The following is a 20,459-nucleotide window of genomic DNA, read 5'->3' as shown; positions in this document are numbered from 1 at the left end:
TGCTGACTGAGACACATTATGTGGGTTTCCAGCGTTTTTGCTTTGTTCTGATATTGATGTGAAACTGAAAGTACGGAGCTTATGAAAGGTGTTGAGTCAGCAGCCTCACTGAGGAGCGTTTTACACTCAAAACTCCAGCCATAAGGTTGCAAGTTGGTGATTCTTGTAACACCGCAAGCAAATGGACTGACAGAGAATCAAAGCGGCCTCACTGAATTGGATTACGGAAAAAATTGCATGTTCTGTCTTGCATGTTTTGAACATGTTGACTGGAAAGTAAATCACTGGAAATTAATGGGACTAATGACAATTTTTACTGAAGCGTACAGTTGCAAAGATTCAGTGGTGACTGTTTTATGGATAGATTGATCGCAGTAGAAAGCGCTGTATTGTGCAAAACCATTGATGTAGCTGATCTAATTTTAATTTTTAGTATGTTGGGGGGAAAAAAATGAGTGACAGAAAAGTATGGCGAGGAATGTGAAACAAAAAGAAAGGGCATTATACTATGGAGATTTAAGAATCAGGAATTCAGGAATAGGGGGTGCCTAAGAATTTTAGAGCTACTTGGAATGTCCATCATCTTTCTTTCCTAAAAGCTAATCCCCTTGTGTCTGTGGAGAGGTTAATGTATGGCACTTGATATTCGCATACAAAACATACTGAACGTTACAGAATATTCTGTGAAGCTGTCAGACGTCCTCTATAAAAGGCACTGTATCAAATGCAAGGATCATTATTCTTATTGATATAGTTGCTGCAGCACTCAATTCTTTTTGCTGAGCTTTGATTCCTTTAACTGTTGAAATGGATTCTTTTGAACGGAATCATAGAAAGTTTACAGCACAGGAGGAGGACTGCATTAAGCTAATTCCCAGTGAAGCTATCTGCCCAACTCCTATTTCCCACTAGTGTTTCACAACAGTGCTTTTTCCAATTCCCTCTAAAAGGCTGTTTAAATGAACTTGACTGCAGCAGCTATTTGTGGCAATTTATTTAGCATTCTGACAACTTTCCGCATGAAACAAAATATCTAACATCCTTTTTCATTCTGGTAGTAGTTTAGACTGAAGAGATATGGAAAAGGCAGCACTGGTAGCAATGCTGTGAGATACTGTTACAAGGCAGTGAAAATGATAATGATATTAACATATTTGGAGCTTTAGAGGTTGAGCTGTAAGGTTTTTTCAAACTTCTCCAGTCTATCTCACTTCTGGTGTCAGTGAGGATCAAGCCTCAAAGCTCAAATCTTTTGTATTTGGCTAATTTACATTTTTCAAGATTATTTTTTATGCGAGGCTCCATCGTAAATAAAGTATAAAATATGTAAATTGACTCTGTACTATAAAAAACAAATGAAAGGCTTTTATCTCATGGTCAGGTCAATATATTCACTGAAACTAACTTCCCTCTGCTCTTGGCTCCCACCTGTTAATAAACACAGTTAGACCCTTGGTTAAAGATTTTGTTTTAATTGGTGCAGTGGATTAGAGCATCCTCCTTTAACCTTGGGGTATTGGGTTTGAAGCTAGCTAGGCTCCATTGGGATGAAAGCCTTTGATGGTTAAGGATCCAAGGTGAAATGGGTTTGGACAGTCTGAATGCAGTTCCCAGCAGGTATAAATCTATAGCAAAAAACTGCTCATTTAGCATTGGCAGAGCTAAAGATGAAAAAATGGGCCAAATGGCCTTCTTCTGTGCTGTGAATTGAAGAATAACAATATTAATCCTTGCATTTCATGTTGTGCCTTTCATGTCGGGAGAAATCTCAAGGTGATTTGCACGGTTTACTATAAAGTGTAGTGACTGTATTGGGCAGGCAAATGCCATAGTCACTTTACGCACAGTAATATTCTACAGACAGCCATGAAGTGATTGAACAATTCCTTATGTGGGGGATTATTGGTCAGAAACTTGGGAGAAACTTTCTTCTCTTTTACACTAGTGCCATGGGATCTTTAATGTCACCGAAACAGGAAGACAGAATCTGGGTTTAACATCGTATCCAAAGCATGGTACTTCCAAAAATACAGCGTAACCCAACGTTGTATTGGAGTTTCAGTCTAGACTGAATCCCTATGGTTTCTAGAGAATGACCAGTGCTGGGAATGGAAGACTCGTCTTCTGACACTTGCATATGTTTGGCGGGGGGGAGTTGGGGGCGGGTGTTAAAAGTCAGTGGTTCCCAATTGGATTCATTAATAGTGACTCATTCCAAGTCATCTTCTAGGCTAAAGCATTGTGTGTTGGAGGACCAATAGGCAATGCTGACTTCTTACCCTTCTTGACTATGCAAACTCCCTGCTTGTTGGCCTCCCCAACTCCTCCCTCCATAGGCTGCAGATCATCCAAAACTCTGTAGCCTGTGCCCTCTCCTGCCGCAGGCTCCGTGACCCTATCAATCCCATCCTCTTCCGACTCCACTGGCTTCCCATCACACAGAGAATACAGTTCAAGAGCCTGGTCCTCACCTTCAAAGCCCTGCATAGCCTCGTTCCTCCCTACCTCTACGACCTCCTAACTGCCTACCAACCTGCCAGCTTCCTCCTCTCAGTGGTATGGCCTGCTTCATGACCCCACCTTGCCCGCCCCACAATTGGCGGGTAGACCTTCAGACACTCTGCCCCCACCCTCTGGAACTCCATCCCGCAGTCCTTCTACTGCACCTCCTCCTTGCCTCCTTCAAGACCCATCTCAAGAACCTCCTCTTCGACTGTGCTTTTGGTCAGACTCCTTCCCCCTGCCCTCCATTCTTCCCAATCCCAACCTCCAGCTCAGGTCCAAAACACTGATTATCCAGCACCTTGGGACGTCCTCCCAACGTGAAATGCGCTTTATAAATGTAATTTTGTTGTTGCTCTGTGAGCGGAAAAGACCTTTGCATCACATTGTATATTTCACAGTGATCAAATCCAGCAAAACAAATGCACGCCAGGTACAAAGTACACCATTGTCTTATTTTGCTATTTAAAAACTACAGTAAATGCCTATTTTATAAAATGTTGCTTGCAGCATGCAAAAATGTGCAATAAAAACAGTTCAAAGTCTTCATTTTACACAAAGCAAACAAAAGAGCAATTAAATCTGACTCTTACAATGGATGATTTTCTAGCAGTCTGGCAGTGGCTGTAGTTATCAGATAGATACTAGACTAATGGATAATCCCATATTGCCTTTGTCAAAGTATGCTAAACATGTAGGTGTCAGCCTGGCTCAGTTGGGAACTCTCTCACCTCTGAGTCAGGAGGTTGGTTGTTCAAGCCCCACTTCAACAACAACAGCAGCAACAACAACATGCACTTATATAGCGCCCTCCACGGAGTATAGTGTCTCAGAGCACTTAACAGTGGCGGAGCCTGACTCCAAGTCGGGAGGGGGCGGTGGTTGGGGGAAGTAACTGTAAGCACGGTCGAAAAAGAAGGTTTTCAGGCAGGACCTGAAAAAGGGGAGAGAGGGGGCAAGGCGGAGGAATTGAGGGAAGAATGTTGCAGAGTTTCAGGGGGGTAGTGGCTGAATGTGCAACCTCCAATAGTGGAGCGGAGGGTGTGAGAGACAAGCAGGAGGCCGTGGCAGTCGAGTGAAGACTCCAAGTGGTGGATTCGGTAGTGATGAGGTCACAGAGGTAGGTGCCAGCGAGTGAAGGGATTTGAACACGAGTGTGAGGATCTTGAAGTCGATCTTCAAGCAACAATGACATTTATATAGCACTTTTCACATTGGGAGGTTGTCCCAAGGAGCTGACTTCAGGACTTTGACCTCACAGTCTGGGTTAATATTCCATATTATTAAATATTATATATATTATATTATATAGTAATACTCTGCATTGTCGGATGCTCTATACCTTCAGATAAGAGGTTAAACTAAGGTCTTGTCTGCCTGGTCAAGGGAACGTTAAGGATCCCATGATACTATTTAAAAAGAGAAATGAGTTTTTCCCAGGGCTGCGGCTAACTATTCCCCAGATAAAATTGGTCAATCACTTTATGACTGTTTGAGGAACGTTACTGCATGTGCAAATCGGCTGCCACATTCCCCTTCAGAATGCAAAGTAACTGCACTTTACAGTAAAAATCCTAAGAAGTACTTTGTGCATAGCAATGTCACACAAGCAACCAAAGGGGTGTTCCAAGAAATGAGACTCGTTCTAGTAACACTGAGCTGGATACTGGTATTAACATGCCATTTGCCTGCACCTTGTTCAGTGCCTCCAAGAAGAAACTGAAGATAGCAACTGTCTACTTTGACCGCAAATGGAGCACACGGTGCGAACACAAACCTCTGAGTTTCTGATGTCTCCTTGAAAACTGTGGCCCATGTGCCGTATAGAGCAAATTGATAATTGATGAAAAGACCTGCCTGTGGATTCCAATGAATTGCCGACTGAAAGGTCTTATATTTTCATTTCTACATTTTCTGATTAAGCCAGTAATCGAAGCCCAGACTGAGCATTTCCTAAACTGAAAGTCACCCATCGCTGTGTCCACTGCCTTGCCTGGTGTTAACCAAAGGCTTTCCAAGTGGATTGAATTTTGTCTAATAAATACTTCAGCATACAATACTCTTCACAATGCTATTTCTGTACAGACAGACTCACATGCATTATAAGCCAACTGTTGATCTTTGTCAGCCTTCGCTTTGAATTATCCTTTATATTGAGCTTCAGGCATGTCGGATCATCAGAGCATTACAGATGTTAAATTTATATATTTAAACTGCTATTTTTAGTTGTTGAAGACCATAAATTATATAATTTATAACAATGTTCCGTGACATTTAACATCTGAACCATTTATCATTTAGAAACAAACCCCATTTTTAGTCCAACCGTCCCCTCTGTGAATGTTAGCATGTTTAATAATAGGCAAAATGTCAAGAGGTTAGTTTTTTTTACCAAAAAGATGGGATCGATTGAAAATGAATAGACTGCTCTGTGCCATGTCAGCTGTGAAACTCCTCAACATTATCTCCACTTCACAAGAACACAGTTGTCTTTGGAAGAGCATAGATGCTTATTCTTACAGAGCCACATGTTTCATTTGATCAAAGGATTGAGCTGGGACTTAGTGCCTGTATTCTTTAATGTCATAGGCCTTCCATATCACCCACCCCCCAAATCTAGAGGCTTCAAATTTGAATCCTCGATTTGAAAAGTTGGGAAGTGGTGAGAGTCAGCTGGAAAATGTGGCCTGTGAAAAATAGGGCTTCATGGTTTCCTCCATTTCAATTGAACAAATCCCTTCCAGACATCATGCAAACCAGAAGATAGACAGATGCAGCATTTCATCTCCAGCTCCCATGAAGACTGGCGAAAAACCCAATACTTTAGATAGTCTATCAGACAATGTTCCGTGACATCAAGAGCTGCAAAGACAAGGGGAGCATATATTGCAACCAGATTAAAGCACCCTGTATTCTAATGCACTAATGTACTTAAGCACTAAAGAAGTATGCCTTACTGAACCGGTATGTCCATTTTCTATACTGTTGTACTTGAGCAAAATTGATTAATGCAAATTTCTGCCAAATTATTGACAGTTTTGTCAAATCAACTATGCCTGTTTTGATGGTCATTGAATCCCCTTTATCCTCAGGCAACTCATTGCGATATGCAGTGCTCTGCCAACCGGCAGCAAATGCCAACTTGCAGATAACTGTATCAAAGAGCCGGGCACACAACCAGCTCATCAATTACATCAAGTAAGTTCTTGGGCCGTCCAACGGACTGCAAAAAAGGCTGAGGGACTACTGTTGAGCAGCGCCAAATCGATTTGCACTGCTTCCATTTATACTGCAGCAGATGTGCTGACAAAATCACTTCTTTAAGCTTGTCTTGGCAGCCAGTCTCCAGCGCAAATTGCTTCTGTATGCATCAGACTCAATTTGCACTGCGATTTTTGAGGTGAACCAGCCCTCTTTTCACAGCAAATAGTCTGGGAACGATTAGAAATCGCAAACTTTCATTTCCCATCGTTCTTGGTTATCTCAAGTCCAGATCCCATAGGTTCAAAGATACCCATGTAGTCTGATACTTCAGTACAGTGTCGTCTTTTGCAGGAGAGGTTAAAGCAAGGTTTGTCTAGCGGAGGTTAAAGATCCCACGGCATTTTTCAAAAAGAGAAGGGATTTTCTCCCTGCGTCCGGGCTAACAAATCTCCAACTGAAAATTGGTCATCCACTTCTTAGCTCTATGTGGGACATTACTGTGCACAAATTGGCACAAATTACACAGTCTCTATATTTTACAGTATATCCTGTGAAGCTCTTTGAGACATCCTACAAAAATGTGAAAGGCACAATAATCAAATGCAAGGATTATTATTACTACCGCACACTGTGCTCCCACCCCGGGACATATTTCCAGTTATTTCTTGTTAAATAAAGCATCAGTCAATATGTTCCGGCTGATGACACGAGAAGCCAAGCGTGCGAAGGCAGATAGACCTCTTGGTGCCCGGTTACTTGCTTAGCATGGCTGTTTGGCACCTGAACAATAATTGATCAAAATGCCCTTTTGCCCATATTCAGTGAGCATATTCCTCAAGCAACAAAATATCAGAATCCAAGCTGGGTAGAAATACTTTGAAGGAAACATCAATATTATAAGTCGTTTGCAACAAATATCGAGGGAGAAATTCCACCTAAGCCTAGATTTATTCTATTTTCCTAGCATTTCAGTGCATGCAGATTATTGTATTGTCTTAAATACAGTCTTCATTTCAAAGACTATTTATTGACTATTGGTAGTAATTTTTACTACCAAGTATTGCACAAAATATTGATCGGTTTCAGAACACCACTTAAATACAGAAATTAACCGAATAATGCGTATTTGAGGGTTTTTCTGTAAATGTATTTTACAGAACTATATTTTCAATAAAAAGAGCCCAATTTATGCCCATCATTCATGCCATAATTATCTATTGATTAATGATAGTAATTTTTTCACAAAAATATTGATTGGTTTGAGAACACTATTTAATACAGAAATTAACCCAATCTTGCATATTTGAGGCTTGAGCCAGGTGATAATTCTGCAGCTTAAGGCCCGAAGCAATAAATGACATTACCAGTGGACTCTGCATACACCCAGATGAGAGATGTCTCTTTCACAGATCTTTGTTCTTTATGGAAAGCTGTAAAACCCGTGAAGTTCAGCCCAATTACCCATGGGCTGTCCTTCATGCCTGTTAAGTGCTTCAGAGAACATGACATACGATGAAGAGACGTTCCATTGTTTAAAGTCAAATTCATACATAGTTGCTGATTATAACTTACTGTCTAGATCATGGTCATTGGATGGTTATGGGAACATCTGCTTTGTGATGGCTCCCAGTTATCTCGTTCAGTGCCACTTAGTTTATACGGGGGATTGGCCTGGCAGTGCTGACTGCAGACTGATCGCTGCTCAGATAGCGATCTCATACACACTGCAATGGTAGGCACCACCTGGCAGAGACCGTACCTCCCAACAGAAGAGGGAGGAAGAGTCCATCAATGCTTTTGAGCAACTGGGAGAAGCTGACTGTTCTCTCTGCCCAAGGTGATGAACGGTCTGGGGAGACCAGGAGTGAAGAGAGCTAAACACTCAGATCTTCTACTTGAAGTAACATTGCAGACACTGCACAATTCCAACCCATTCTCAGAAATATCTATTTGCCCTTGACTAAGCTTCAGCGCAGCATAATATGTGTCAACTTAATAATAATAATCATTTGATATAGCATCTTAACACATCAACAAAATGTCTCAAAGTGCTTCACGGGATTCATGGTAGAATGTAGTGACTGTGTATTTTGTAAGTGAACATGGCAGCCAATTTGAGCCCAGCAATGTTCCCACAAACAGCCATGAAGCGTAGCTTGTCATTTAGAGCAGCTAGTACTTGGCTTGCAAAGTTAACAGGAGCTGAGTGTGAAAAATCTCTTAGCCCAGTGACTGGTCTGCTCTTTCAAGTCCTACTGATGAGCTAGACTGCCTTTGGATCCTCAGCAGTGCCTTGGAGTACTGCAGACCGGCCTAGATCAGGAACTGGAATAACCTGATTCTGACATTCTGGTGCAAAGAACATCGTTTTGAAACCAGCTCAGCCACAAGGAGACCTCACTTACCTCCCCAGCAAGGAGGTCCCAGTGACCAACAAGCCTCCAGATAAATTATCCATTCATGGCTGTTTTGGGGACTTTGCTGTATAAAAAATGACTGTTGTGTTTGCCTGTAAATACTGTTACTATACTTGACATAAATTCCTTTTAAGGTGTTTTGAGACATTGACAGTATATTCTCTGTATCAAATGCAAGGATAATTATTATTACTTGCACAGGAAGAATTTATCTTGGAAGAGAGAGATCTGTAATTTGTTCTCTTGTATAGAGTTCATCCTGCAAATCAGGTATCTTATTTCCTTTAACAGTTACGGATGAGATTGATTTACAGTAGAGACTGGCATTTCACTTCATTGACCAAAATCTTCATAATGGGCATCCTTTAGTCATTACTTTGCATTCTTTTTGAAAGAGAATAGTTTCTCCCTGTGTCCTGGGCAACAACCCCCTTAGTAAAAAAATGATCATTCACTTTAAGCCTGGTTTGTGGAACATTGCTGTGAACAAAGTGGCTGTTGGATACCTCTACAAATACACATTCAGTACACTTCTCAGAAACTTTGTGAAACATTTTGAGACATTCTCAATGCTATTATAGGTGCTATACCAAATGCAAGGAGTTGAAGTTGAAAAAAAAAGCTGGGGTCAAGTTGTGTGTTTACAATATGTCAAAGGTGTAAGAAAAGAGCATAGCCCAATTAATTGTATAAATCTGACAGGGTTTTCAATTATAGACCCATGAAATGTGCCAGTACAGTTTGGTTTAAAAGCAACACTTCTGATCTGAACTGTTATGAAATCGGAATAGGAAATGATGCTTCATATAAGATGACTAACAGCAACTCATTTGGCATCTATTGAAGCATATGGTAAATAAACCATGTTAAAAACCTGTTGCACTTCTTTGTTTACAGTGGGAAACCAAGCTTTTATTCGTTAGATGTCAGAGTTGGTAAAAGTCTGGCCTTCATTGTGTAAATAGAAGCAACACAATGAGCCATAGAAAGCCATAGTAAAAATGACTGAAGTGTGTTTTGAGAGAGGATGAACAAACAGTGCATTATCTGCATAGAGCCTGGAGGAAAATGTGGCAGAAGATGGCTAAGTAAATGGTGCTACTTAATAACAAGTCAGATTGGTGCTGCCCTGTGGAATCCTTAATAAATAGAAAATGCAGAATTCCTGTTTTGATCAAATTGAGGGAAAGTGACGTCTTTTTTAAGATCAGTGTCTCTGAAGTAACTGTTACACTGTGTAATCGAAGAATGGCCCAGTCTGCACCAATTAGATGCTTTAGTATGCCTTGTTAGTTTATAAAGTCTTCTGCTGGGTCCAAACAGCAGCACTCTTCAGACGATTGGCTGTAGAAAGCCCTTGATGCATGGAGCTGTGAAAGTTGTTCGCAAGACCTCCAAGTGAACCGCACAGACGTCTGTTTTTCACAGTGATCCAGAATGCCACATGTATCTGACTGCGTGTATTACAAGGTGAGAATCCGATGCGTGATTATGAGCAGCTGAGATTTAGCAGCTGAGTGAACAGTCAACAAGTATAGAAAAATCAGCCTATTTTTTAATGGTGATTAAGATGCACGACCCATGTCCCCTTTATTCAGAAGGTACTGCAACTGTACATTGATCACAGCCTGGTGGACTTGTGCTTCCCTGTGTATTTATGTCTGGTTCAAACTACAATCGAGCAATATGATCCAAGTGGGAATGGTTGCCACTGATAGCTTCATGCATTCTGCTAACAGGTAGATTACTAACATGCTGCAGTTTCAATGCAACATCTGAGATATTTAGCGATGTGATAAATAAGTTTCAGAATTTTGATGTGTAACATTTTACGTGTATTTTATATTAGAGTTACGCCAATAAAATGCAAATGGTTTAATGTGCACTTTTGCTTGCAGATTCCAAGAATGTTATTTATCTTCCCCTAATACATACTGAATTATTTGTATTACTAATGGACAAAGCTGACATCATTCAGTTTTGGTCCATATCTATGGCTATTTTCGTTGCAGTTCAGATGGTGCATTATGATCACTTGGAAAAGTATTTTTTAGTTCTCAAATATCTATTACATAATGAGAATGATAAAGCAATGTGCACTTATAAATTTAGGAAAAGCAGGTTAAAAGCTTTTGACAGTTTTTTTTAAAGTCTCTTTTTAAGCCGCTGTATTGTATCAGCCATATCTTGGTGTATGTTTGTAGGAGGAATGTAAATGATCTTTCAGACAGTGGCATTCACTGACAGTGGTTAAACCCAACTCAAAGTGCTGCAACACAGCATTCAATTATTACGTTCCATTGTATTTAAACTCGGATATTTCCACAGATCAAATTATGAGGCTTTCTGCAGTAGGGCTTAGGTGAAACTGCACATGGGTCTGATGTGCAGTGAAAATGTTTTGATTTTAAAGTTTTTAAAGAAACAATATTGGCGTTTCTGCTCGGTCATTTTAGACTACTTTTAAAGTTATGTTTTTACACCGCTCTTCATTTTATTTTCAACAGCTCCAGACACACCTGGAAAACCCAACAAAGTACCATATCCACCAGGCACAGAGACAGCAAATGAAACAATTTCTAACACTGGGCAGCAAGCTTTCCAGTCAGAATTTCTCCATCTCCCATTCGCACCCAGCCCAGCCTGTTGGGACAACTCATATTATGAGAAATGGCCACATTCCTCCTGGTAATGAAAGCAATACACCTGACAGCCCGATAACTCTACTGAGTCTGGGGGCAAACCATGAAAATGAGGTAACTTTTCTTTTTGCCGTTTCAATACCAACTATTTACAGAAAAAAATGCCTTGCTGCAGTTTTTATTCAAATGTCTTAGCTATCAAATTAAGCCTAGCAATGTAACCTCCGCACTGTGGAATATACATTTTCCTTATTGCCTATTGTCAAATAATAATAAGAATACTACTAATAATTATAATAATCCTTGCATTTGACATAGCACCTTGAAACGTCTTAATGCGCTTCACAGAATGCACTGTAAAATGAATTGAGTGTATATTTTGTGGGCAAAACGTGGCAGCCAATTGCGCACGGCAGTGTCCCACAAACTGTCGTGGATTGATCACAAAATCACAAGAAAGCTTTAAATGTGAGAAAAAAATTATGGTTTTGGATTGGATATGTTGCACTTACCAAGTCAGGTTGGGGATGATACTCAATATTTACACATGTAAAGTTTGGACACGTTGAAGGGCTAAGCAGCATATATGGTACTTTCACAGGTAAGTACTGGACAGAACTTACACAAGTCCCACACCTTTTCTCTACTTTTATTATTGCTCTCAGTCAATAACTTGATAAAGCAGACACTTGCATTGAGAGCACTGAACATTCTGAATCTGTCATCTTGAGTTGCATATCGCTTTGTTTTCAGATGGACGAAGTGATTGATGATATAATCAGCTTGGAATCCAGCTGTTTCAATGATGATAACCTCAGCTGCATGGAGCCGTCACATCTCATACCCAACACAGTAAGTTGTCGATTACAAAAATGAAGTAAAGAATAATGTTTGCATTTGTTATGGGAACCTTACCGTGTCATTAAAAGGTCTCAAATCGCTTCACAGGATATTCTTTACAGTTCACTGTGTAAGTAAGTACAGCAGCCATTTTGCACACAGAAATGTCCTACAAACAGCCATGAAGCGAATGATGAATTTTATATGGGGAGGGGGCTGGTGGCCAGGACACTGGAGAAACTCCCTTCACTTTCAAATAGTGCCATGTGATCTGTAATGTCCATCTGAATGGGCAGATGGAACCTCAATTTAACATCTCATCTGAAGAAGCACTGACAATGTAGCATACTCTCAGTGCTCCACTGGAGTGTCAGCCTAGAGTATGAGCTCAAAATCCCTACATTGGACTTGAACATAGAGCTATCCATAGAAGTAAAGCTTTATAGTGAGAAAATACCATTGGGCCTTACACCTAATCAGTTTAGATATTTCTCCAATTATTATTTTGCCTCCTTGAGGGTCCGTGATGATACAGTCGAGTCATATCTCCTGACTGAATAGTGTCTCTAGCGAGGAAATTGCCCAATGGGTCATTTAGCAGTCAGGGAGCAGTTCTGCCTGTCTTGAGTGGAACATGCTGTACTTTCAAGTTTTGACTATGAGATTAAGTCACTTTTATGTTTTGTTCCACTGTAACCAGCATGGACAGAGTTAGGCTCCATTGCTGACATTAGTTACACTGGTAATACTGTATTATGGTGCAGGAAACTACAGTCAAGTTTTGCCAGTTGAACATCATCGGGCTATTTTAGTTTTTGGTGTCCAATGTTGCTGCACAACAAGACATGTTTGCAGAACCGCACTGGCCACACTATTTGTTTCCGTCCTGTGTAACATAGCCTATACTGTACATTCTATTCTCCTTGACCATGGTTCAGTATTCCACTACTAAGGAGGGGAAGAGAAAATGGAATTAAATACAAATTAAATACAAATGAAATTAAAATGGAATTTACTACAGTAAACCTCAAACAAGTTGTTTCAGTTGGGACTATACACTTAATATGACTTATGCAAAATATGAGTTATGTCAAACTTGCATAAGTTATATCATATTTGACTTATGTAAAGTTCTATATAAGTCAGATTTAATATGACTAACACATAACAAATGCACAAGTATCCTACTGGCTGGTGATATTAAGGCAAGGTTTCAGTACCATGTTTAACCCATTCATATTAAAGCTATGGAAGCCTATTCTATCCATATTCAGTACTGCACAGTAATATGATAATATATATAATATAATAATCCTTGCATTTGATATAGCACTTTATCACATCTTCATCTCAAAGCACTTCACAGAATATATTGTAAAGTGAATTGATTATATTTTGTGGGATAGGTGGCAACCAATTGGGTGCAGCAGTTTTCCACAAACAGTTGTACTGTACCTCATGTGCTCAAAACATGTAGTGTACAATGAATGGCACAACCAAACAGGTTTCAAAACAGAACTGTTTTATTAGAATATAAACTCTTGCACAGATTGTTTCACATGGAGCGGTGTAGTCTATGGGTGGACCAACCTTTTGCCTGCTGAGAGTCACACGCCCTGTTTGAGAACCAAGAAATGCTGCCCTCACCTCCCCACTTTCTATGGCCTGGGCAGCCCCTCATTGTCTGACAACCAGAACTGTATGCATTTCCCTATGTGCAGTCTGACCAGAGCACTAAATAGCTGACACTGAGTGTAGCAATACATGGTTCCTTGCCTTACGATTTAGCTTCTGTTGAAAGCGTTCTTACAAGTGAGTAAACATTAACATTGCACTGCCTGACACAGCTGAATGGCCTGGAGGCAGATGAATGTGCGAATTACACTGTATGTATCAGACAGTGTTAAAGTCCAAGGAATCAAAGTTCATTTATTCCACAAACTGATGCTCAGCACATGCACTCTAATTCCTGCTCACACAGCAGCTCTGAGGGAGAAACAAAGATGAAAGAAAAACGCAAAGCAATTACTGTTGTAGAGTTTATAGAGTCACAGAAAATAAAGCTGGTAAGAAATGGACCTTTTATTTTGTTATTTCCTAGTGCAAGTGAGAAGACTGACTGGATTTATAGACATTTCATTTAGAAATATGGGCAAATATAGTGTAGCGTAAAGTATAGCAGAACTGAACTGCACACAACCCTGCGAGAGAGCATGGTTAACTTAAAACATTTTAAAGTTTGTGTTTTATCCAGGAAAAAGCTGCTAAAGTATTACTGCTGAGAACACTGGGATCCTGGTTAGGATGACTCCGGGTGTCTAACCTTTATGACATCTTCTCATTCATTTTGGGGGAGGAAGCTCTAGATTTACCACAAATAAGCTACTTGTGCAGATAAACAACCGTCCTCGGTGGGTTTCCTTTACTTCACTTTTCTGTAGGCCAAAGGACAGTGCAGATTTGTTACGTATGCATCTCAAGGAGCTGTTGTTCTCATCAATGCATCACGCTACGATCAGTTCTGGTGGTGGTCACGGCATAATGGGTCTGCTTGGTACTAGAAGCAACGAGTGCACAGCAGAGGAAGTATGTCCTTCTGATGGCAGAATAACACAGTTGTGGATGGTTTCTGTTTTTGTTTGATTTGTGTAGATAATTCTGGCAGAGATTAAGGATATTTTTCCCACAAAACTTCAAGAGTAAAACTTGTGTATAGTTCTGTAACTTCCTGTGGCTTTAACTTCAATTTTTAGCATTGAAAATGTTGTATTTACTGAAACCCATTTCTCTGTCACCACCCTGGCATATATTTGTTGCCTGAATTTTCAAAGAGTGCGCACAGGATTTGATATATAAAGAAAGACACCACTATCTCTTTTAAAATGGACGCTGTAAAGTACAACTGTTAATAAGCTTAAGCCAATGGAGCATCAGTATATTGGGGTAAAAGGCTTAATGTGGCAGTATTTTAGCGTGTAAGCAAATTGCTTCAAATATTTTCACGTGTAGTTTAAAATTGCTCATCTCCTGTAACCATTGAAACCGTTCACCTCTCGAAGGTTATTAATGGATTAAAGAGTAACCAAAGCTCAAACCAGATGACACAATGTCCTGGATTTCTATGGTGCAGTGATAGATAACACGTTTGCGATATCCTTCACAACGTTTAAAAGAATAATGAGGAAGCGCTTGAAGAGAAATAATATTAAAGGCTGTAGGAAAGAGCAGAGGAATGTGGTCAGAATGAATAACTTCAGTGGGGGAGCTAGCATCAGCATTGGCATGATGGGTTGAGTGACTTCCTTCTGTGCTGTAAACTTTTAATGATTCTATAACTACAGCCTATAACAGAATAACTGGGCATATCATTTCAATTATTATTTCAAACAACAAAAAACAACTTGCATTTGTATAGCATCCTTGACACCTTACCAAGGAGGGGAGGCGAAGATCACACCTGAAGACCTTCCTCTTCAACTGTGTTGAAAATACTGACTTAGAGCTCTTACACTGAAAATCTTAAAGATCTTGGTCTGGTCTTCCTTCCCTCAGTTTTCCTTTTTTACAATGGAGAAAAACTATTTACTTTCTGCAATCAAGGCTCATCTCTACTCATTGTGTCCCTGGTTATGGAAAAACTGCACGACGAAGTGAGAGAAGAGCTCCATTTTAACATAAGCAAAATGTTCAAAAACGAAAGTTCAAACAAATAAGGAAAGGGAGGTTACACAACACAGGGTGCTTCAAATAGTTAAGCAATACAACAACAACAACAACAACAAGATTCCATTTATTGAGCGCCTTTCACGTCGGGAGGACGTCGCAAGGCGCTGTACAGTTGGGTCAGGACCCGAGCAGGGGGGAAATGGTCAGGGTGAGGGGAGGGAAGGGAGGGAGCGAGGAGGGGAGTCGAGAGGGGAGAGTCGAGAGGGGAGCTGAAGGCACGGTCAAAGAGAAAGGTCTTGAGACCGGCCTTGAAGGAGGAAAGGGAGGAGGCAAGGCGAAGGCACTGGGGGATGGAGTTCCAGAGCCTCAGGGCTGAGAGGCTGAAGGCCCGGCCACCGATGGTAGGGCGGTTGGGGCGGGGGATGTGGAGCAGACCGGAGCCAGAGGAACGGAGGGTACGGGCAGGTAGGTAGGGGGATAGTAGGTCGGAGAGGTAGGAGGGAGCAAGGCCGTGAATGGCCTTGTAGGTGAGGATGAGGATCTTGAATTCGATCCTCTGGGGGATGGGGAGCCAGTGGAGGCGAGCGAGGGTGGGAGTGATGTGGTCGCGAAGCCTGGTGCGGGACAGTACACGAGCTGCAGAGTTCTGAATGACCTGCAGCTTGTGGAGGGAGGTGCCGGGAAGGCCGGCGAGGAGAGAGTTCCCATAGTCCAGCCTTGAGGTGATAAAGGCGTGGACCAGAGTTTCAGCAGCGTGAGGGGTGAGGTAGTGCCGTAGTCTGGCGACATTCCGGAGGTGATGGAAGGCGGTGCCAGTTGTGGCACAGATATGAGGGAGAAAGGACAGCTCAGGGTCGAACAGAACCCCGAGGTTCCTGACTGGCTTTGAGAGGTGGAGAGTGCAGCCTTGGATGCTGATGCTGTCAGCGCCTGAGGTGCGGAGGCGCTGACGTGAGCCAATCAGGAGGGCCTCAGTTTTGCGCACGTTGAGCTGGAGAAAGTTATCTCTCGTCCAGGACTCGATGTCGGACAGGCAGCTGTCAGGACATCGGTGGTCGTGGAGTTGAGGGTAGAGGAGGAAAGGTAGAGTTGGGTGTCATCCGCATACATGTGGAAGTTAACCCCATGTCTGCGGATGATGTCACCAAGGGGGAGCATATAGAGGGTGAAGAGGAGGGGACCGAGGACAGAGCCTTGAGGGACACCGCACGAGACAGTGCGGGGGCCGGAGGAAAAACCATTTGTGGAGACAAAGTGAAGACGGTGGGAGAGGTACGACCTAAACCACTCAAGGACAGGGCCTTGAAGGTTTAGGTGGGAGGACAAGCGGTGGAGGAGGATAGCATGGTTGACCGTATCGAATGCTGCTGATAGGTCGAGGAGGACGAGGAGGCAGAGGGAGCCCTGGTCACAGATGGTCAGGATGTCATTGGTGACCTTGACCAGGGCAGTTTCTGTGCTATGGGCAGCACGGAAACCCGATTGAAGGGGTTCGAATAGTGAATGGTTGGAGAGGAAGGAGCGCAGCTGGGAGGCGCAACTCGTTCCAGGACCTTGGATAGGAAGGGGAGGTTGGAGATGGGCCGGTAGCTTGATAGCTGCGACGCATCAAGGGAGGGTTTTTTTAAGGTGGGAGTGATGGTGGCAGTTTTTAAGGGAATGGGAATAGAGCCAGAGGAGAAGGACAGGTTGACGATGTCTGTGATAGTCACAGAAGTCAATAGTCACAGAAGGTTTGCAATAACCTAAAGGATACAGTTCACCAGCACAAAGAAAATAAAACTTGAATGGGGGTAACAGTTTAATCAAGAAACTCTACTGAAGGGTTGTTCTGTTTAAAGGTGGACAACAACAATGACTTATAGCACTCTTTACATGGGTAGCTTCTTGTGAACACCACAAAGAATAAAGTGAGAGGTTCAGTCCAATATAAACAAAATTGCCCTATTCCTCCTCTCTCCACATACGAAACCTGTCTCATAACTTGGGAACACTTAGCAGGTCAGGCAGCATCTATGGAGAAAGGAAAGTGAGTCAAAGTGGGCCAGAACACCAGATCTTCATCAGAACTGTTGGGAAGGAGAAGCTTTTAAGGGCTAACAGAGAGGTGGGAGGCAGGGCAAGGAAGAAAAAGGAGAAAATGGGGGTAGAGGACAGGGTTAACATGGGTTAAAGAGGTGTTAATGATGCAATACAAAGGGGGCAATTGCATCAAAACAGGCAGATCAGAGAAAGAAAAGGCGTATCTGGGACCCAAATGATGTGGCAATGCTCACAGAAGAGGGGGAGAGGAAAAGTGAGCTGTTATGATCTGAAATTGTTGAAATCAATATTGAGTCCAGAGGGCTGTAAGGTCCCTAGCAGATAGATGAGGTGCAGTTCCTTGAGCTTGCGCTGTGGTTCATTGGAACAGTGTAGGAGACCATGGATGGAGAGGTCAGAATACGAGTGGGAGGGAGAGATGAAGTGGCAAGAAACCGGAAGCTCAGGGTTGTACTTGCAGACAGAATGGAGGTGTTTGGCAAATCGGTCACCCAATCTGGGTTTGGTCTCCCCAATGTAGAGGAGACCACATTGTGAGCAGCGAAGGCAGTAAACTACATTGGTGGTAGGACGCGTAAATTGCTCTCTCACTTGAAAACTGTGTTTGGGGCCCTGGGCAGTGGTATGGGAGGAGGTGAAAGGGGAGGTATTACATCTTCTGCACTAGCATGGGAAGGTCCCAGGGGAAGGAGAGCAACTGTTGGTGGTGATGGAGGAATGAACCAGGGAGTCACAGAGGGAATGGTCCCTTCGGAATGCTGAGAGTGGAGGAGAGGGAAAGATATGTTTGGTGATTGGATCACACTGGAGGTGCCGGAAATGGTAGAGAATAATTTGTTGAATGTTGAGGGTTGGTGGGGTGGAATGTGAGGACTAGGGGGATCTTGGAAGAGGGGGAAAGGGTGAAGGCAGAAGTGCGGGAAATAGGGCAGACACGGTCAAGGGACCTGCTTACTACAGTGGATGGGAATCCTCGTTCGAGCAAAAAGGAAAACATTTCAGCTGCTCTGGTGTGAAAGGTGCTTTGGGAACCCGCATAGGTCCCAGCTACACCCGCCTGTTTGTTGGCTACCTGGAACACTCTTTGTTCCGGGCCTACTCAGGTCCATGCCCTGACCTGTTCCTCAGATACATTGACGACGTGTTGGGGCAGCTTCCTGCTCTTGCAGTGAGCTGCAAAAATTCACCAATTTCGCTTCCACCTTCCACCCCTCCATAACATTCACATGGTCCATCTCCGACTCTTCCCTTCCTCGACTTCACCATTTCTACCTTGGGGCATAGATACAGATATCTTTTACAAGCCCACCAACTCCCACAGTTACCTGCATTACACATCCTCCCACCCCACTCCACCTCCTAAAAGGACTCCATTCCCTTTTCCGAGTTCCTCTGCTCCGCTGAACCTGCTCTGACGATGCCACCATTCACAGTATGACCTGCTGTGTGTTCCCAGCAACTTCTGTTTTTGTTTCAGATTTCCAGCATCTGCAGTATTTTGCTTTACTGTCTCATAACTTCCTTCTTTGTCAATGCATTCAGTCATCTTTCCTCCCCCATCCTCTTCAGCTTTGTGGAGCTCTGTAGCATATTGGTTAGAGCACTTGCCTCATAAGCAAGAGGACCTGGGTTCAATTACAAGGCAGGGTGGAACGTTAGGCAAGTTTCTTTACTCCACATGTCTCTGTTTACCTAGCAGTATATAGGAAAACGGTTATTAGTTAATTGTCGGATCGCCTTACCCGGAGTAATAATCCCTTCAAAAAAATAATTTTGGTTCACTCAATCCACAACTGTTTGTGGCTGCCGCACTTCATCCACAAAATGTACAGTCAATTCACTTTACAGTATATTCTGTGAGGCACTTTGAGACATTTCCAAGATGTGATAAGGCGCTATAACAAATGTGAGGATTATTATTATTATATGTATTAACCTATGGCTATGGTATCTAGCCAGCAGTGTGAAGTGCTTTGAGACGTCCTTCTGATGTGAAAGATGCTGGATAAATGTAACTTGTATTATAAATTTTAACCAAAGTAATCACACAATGTATGGGAGAGGAGGTTGATGCACAGTAGCAATGCGTAAAAGGCGTGGATGACTTCTGATACATTATTGGACACTGCCTATTGACAAAAAACAGCACTCACACTCAACTTTACCGCTCACTCACTGCAGATCAAATCGGAACACAATTGCTTGTAACTTATTCATGAGTTCATCGAGTTACTATTCAAAAGCCTCTCTAGCATCCAGAACAATGTTCCTTGTGAACAGTTTGTAATTAGTTCCAATAACCAGACAGGCGTCAGGAAGTGACAGCACAAACTGCTTAAACTGTCAGTCAAAGTCAAGGTTAGTGCCAGCCATACAGGAATCACACAATCCACACTGCCGGGCAATACTTGTCAGTGTGGAGGCATTTAGACTTCCACAGACACAATTATAGAGGGAGAACGTCTCAATGCGCTTTACAGAGACAGGTCAGGTGTAAAGAGGAGGTGGCTGAAGGTGCATTTGAAGAAAAAGGTTTTTAAAAAATAAGTTTGGGAAGATGAGCTGGATGAAAGACGATAGGACCTAATTGTGTTTTATGATAGTTTTCCCTTCAAAGAATTGTGCAACGTGTCAGCCTGGCTCCGTCTGTAGCACTATTGCCTCTGAGTTGGAAGGTTGTGGGTTCAAGCTCCATGTTGGCACTTGATCTTATAGTCTAGAATGACACTCCAATATAGTACTGGTGGAGTGCTGCATTGTCAGAGGTGCGTCCTAGGATGAGACATGAAACTAGATCCAGTTTGCTTGTTCAAGCGGACTCTAAATCCCATGGTATTATTCGAGAAGAAAAGGGAGTTTGTCCCAGTGTCCTCGCCAACAATCCCCCCAGATTGAATTGAATATTCACTTCATGGCTATTTGTGAGCCATTGTTGTGTGCAAATTGGTTGCCGTGTTCACCTACAAAACACACAGTCACAGCACTTTAAATCTTGTGATGTTTTGAGATATTTAAGGTGCAATATTAAATGCAAATTTTTAGCAATATATTGAGCAAGGTAAAGGGAGTTGTCAGTTTGATGTATGTCTTTCATGGAACCTCACTCAGCTTGTTCTGAGTGAAGTTGATGGTAGTCGTTGATCTC

General features: G+C 42.3%; 1 protein-coding gene across 2 annotated transcripts in view; it reads left to right on the top strand.

Annotated features, from left to right (window-relative positions):
* LOC103179351 (transcription factor EC) overlaps positions 1-20,459 on the top strand; it is a 50,389-nt gene that overhangs the window by 22,258 nt on the left and 7,672 nt on the right. The window contains exons 1-3 of one of the 2 annotated variants that reach the window (XM_042335791.1): positions 9,561-9,593; positions 10,631-10,879; positions 11,519-11,617. In XM_042335791.1, the coding sequence (XP_042191725.1) occupies positions 9,561-9,593; positions 10,631-10,879; positions 11,519-11,617 (381 nt within the window). Of the gene's footprint in view, positions 1-9,560; positions 9,594-10,630; positions 10,880-11,518; positions 11,618-20,459 lie in introns of those variants that run through there. The other variant, XM_042335792.1, reaches the window with a different exon arrangement.

This window comes from Callorhinchus milii, unplaced genomic scaffold, assembly GCF_018977255.1.
Source record: "Callorhinchus milii isolate IMCB2004 unplaced genomic scaffold, IMCB_Cmil_1.0 Scaffold5, whole genome shotgun sequence".
Classification (NCBI taxonomy): domain Eukaryota; kingdom Metazoa; phylum Chordata; class Chondrichthyes; order Chimaeriformes; family Callorhinchidae; genus Callorhinchus; species Callorhinchus milii.
The sequence above is the reverse complement of the archived record's forward strand: the minus strand, read 5'-3'. Positions and strand labels throughout refer to the sequence as shown.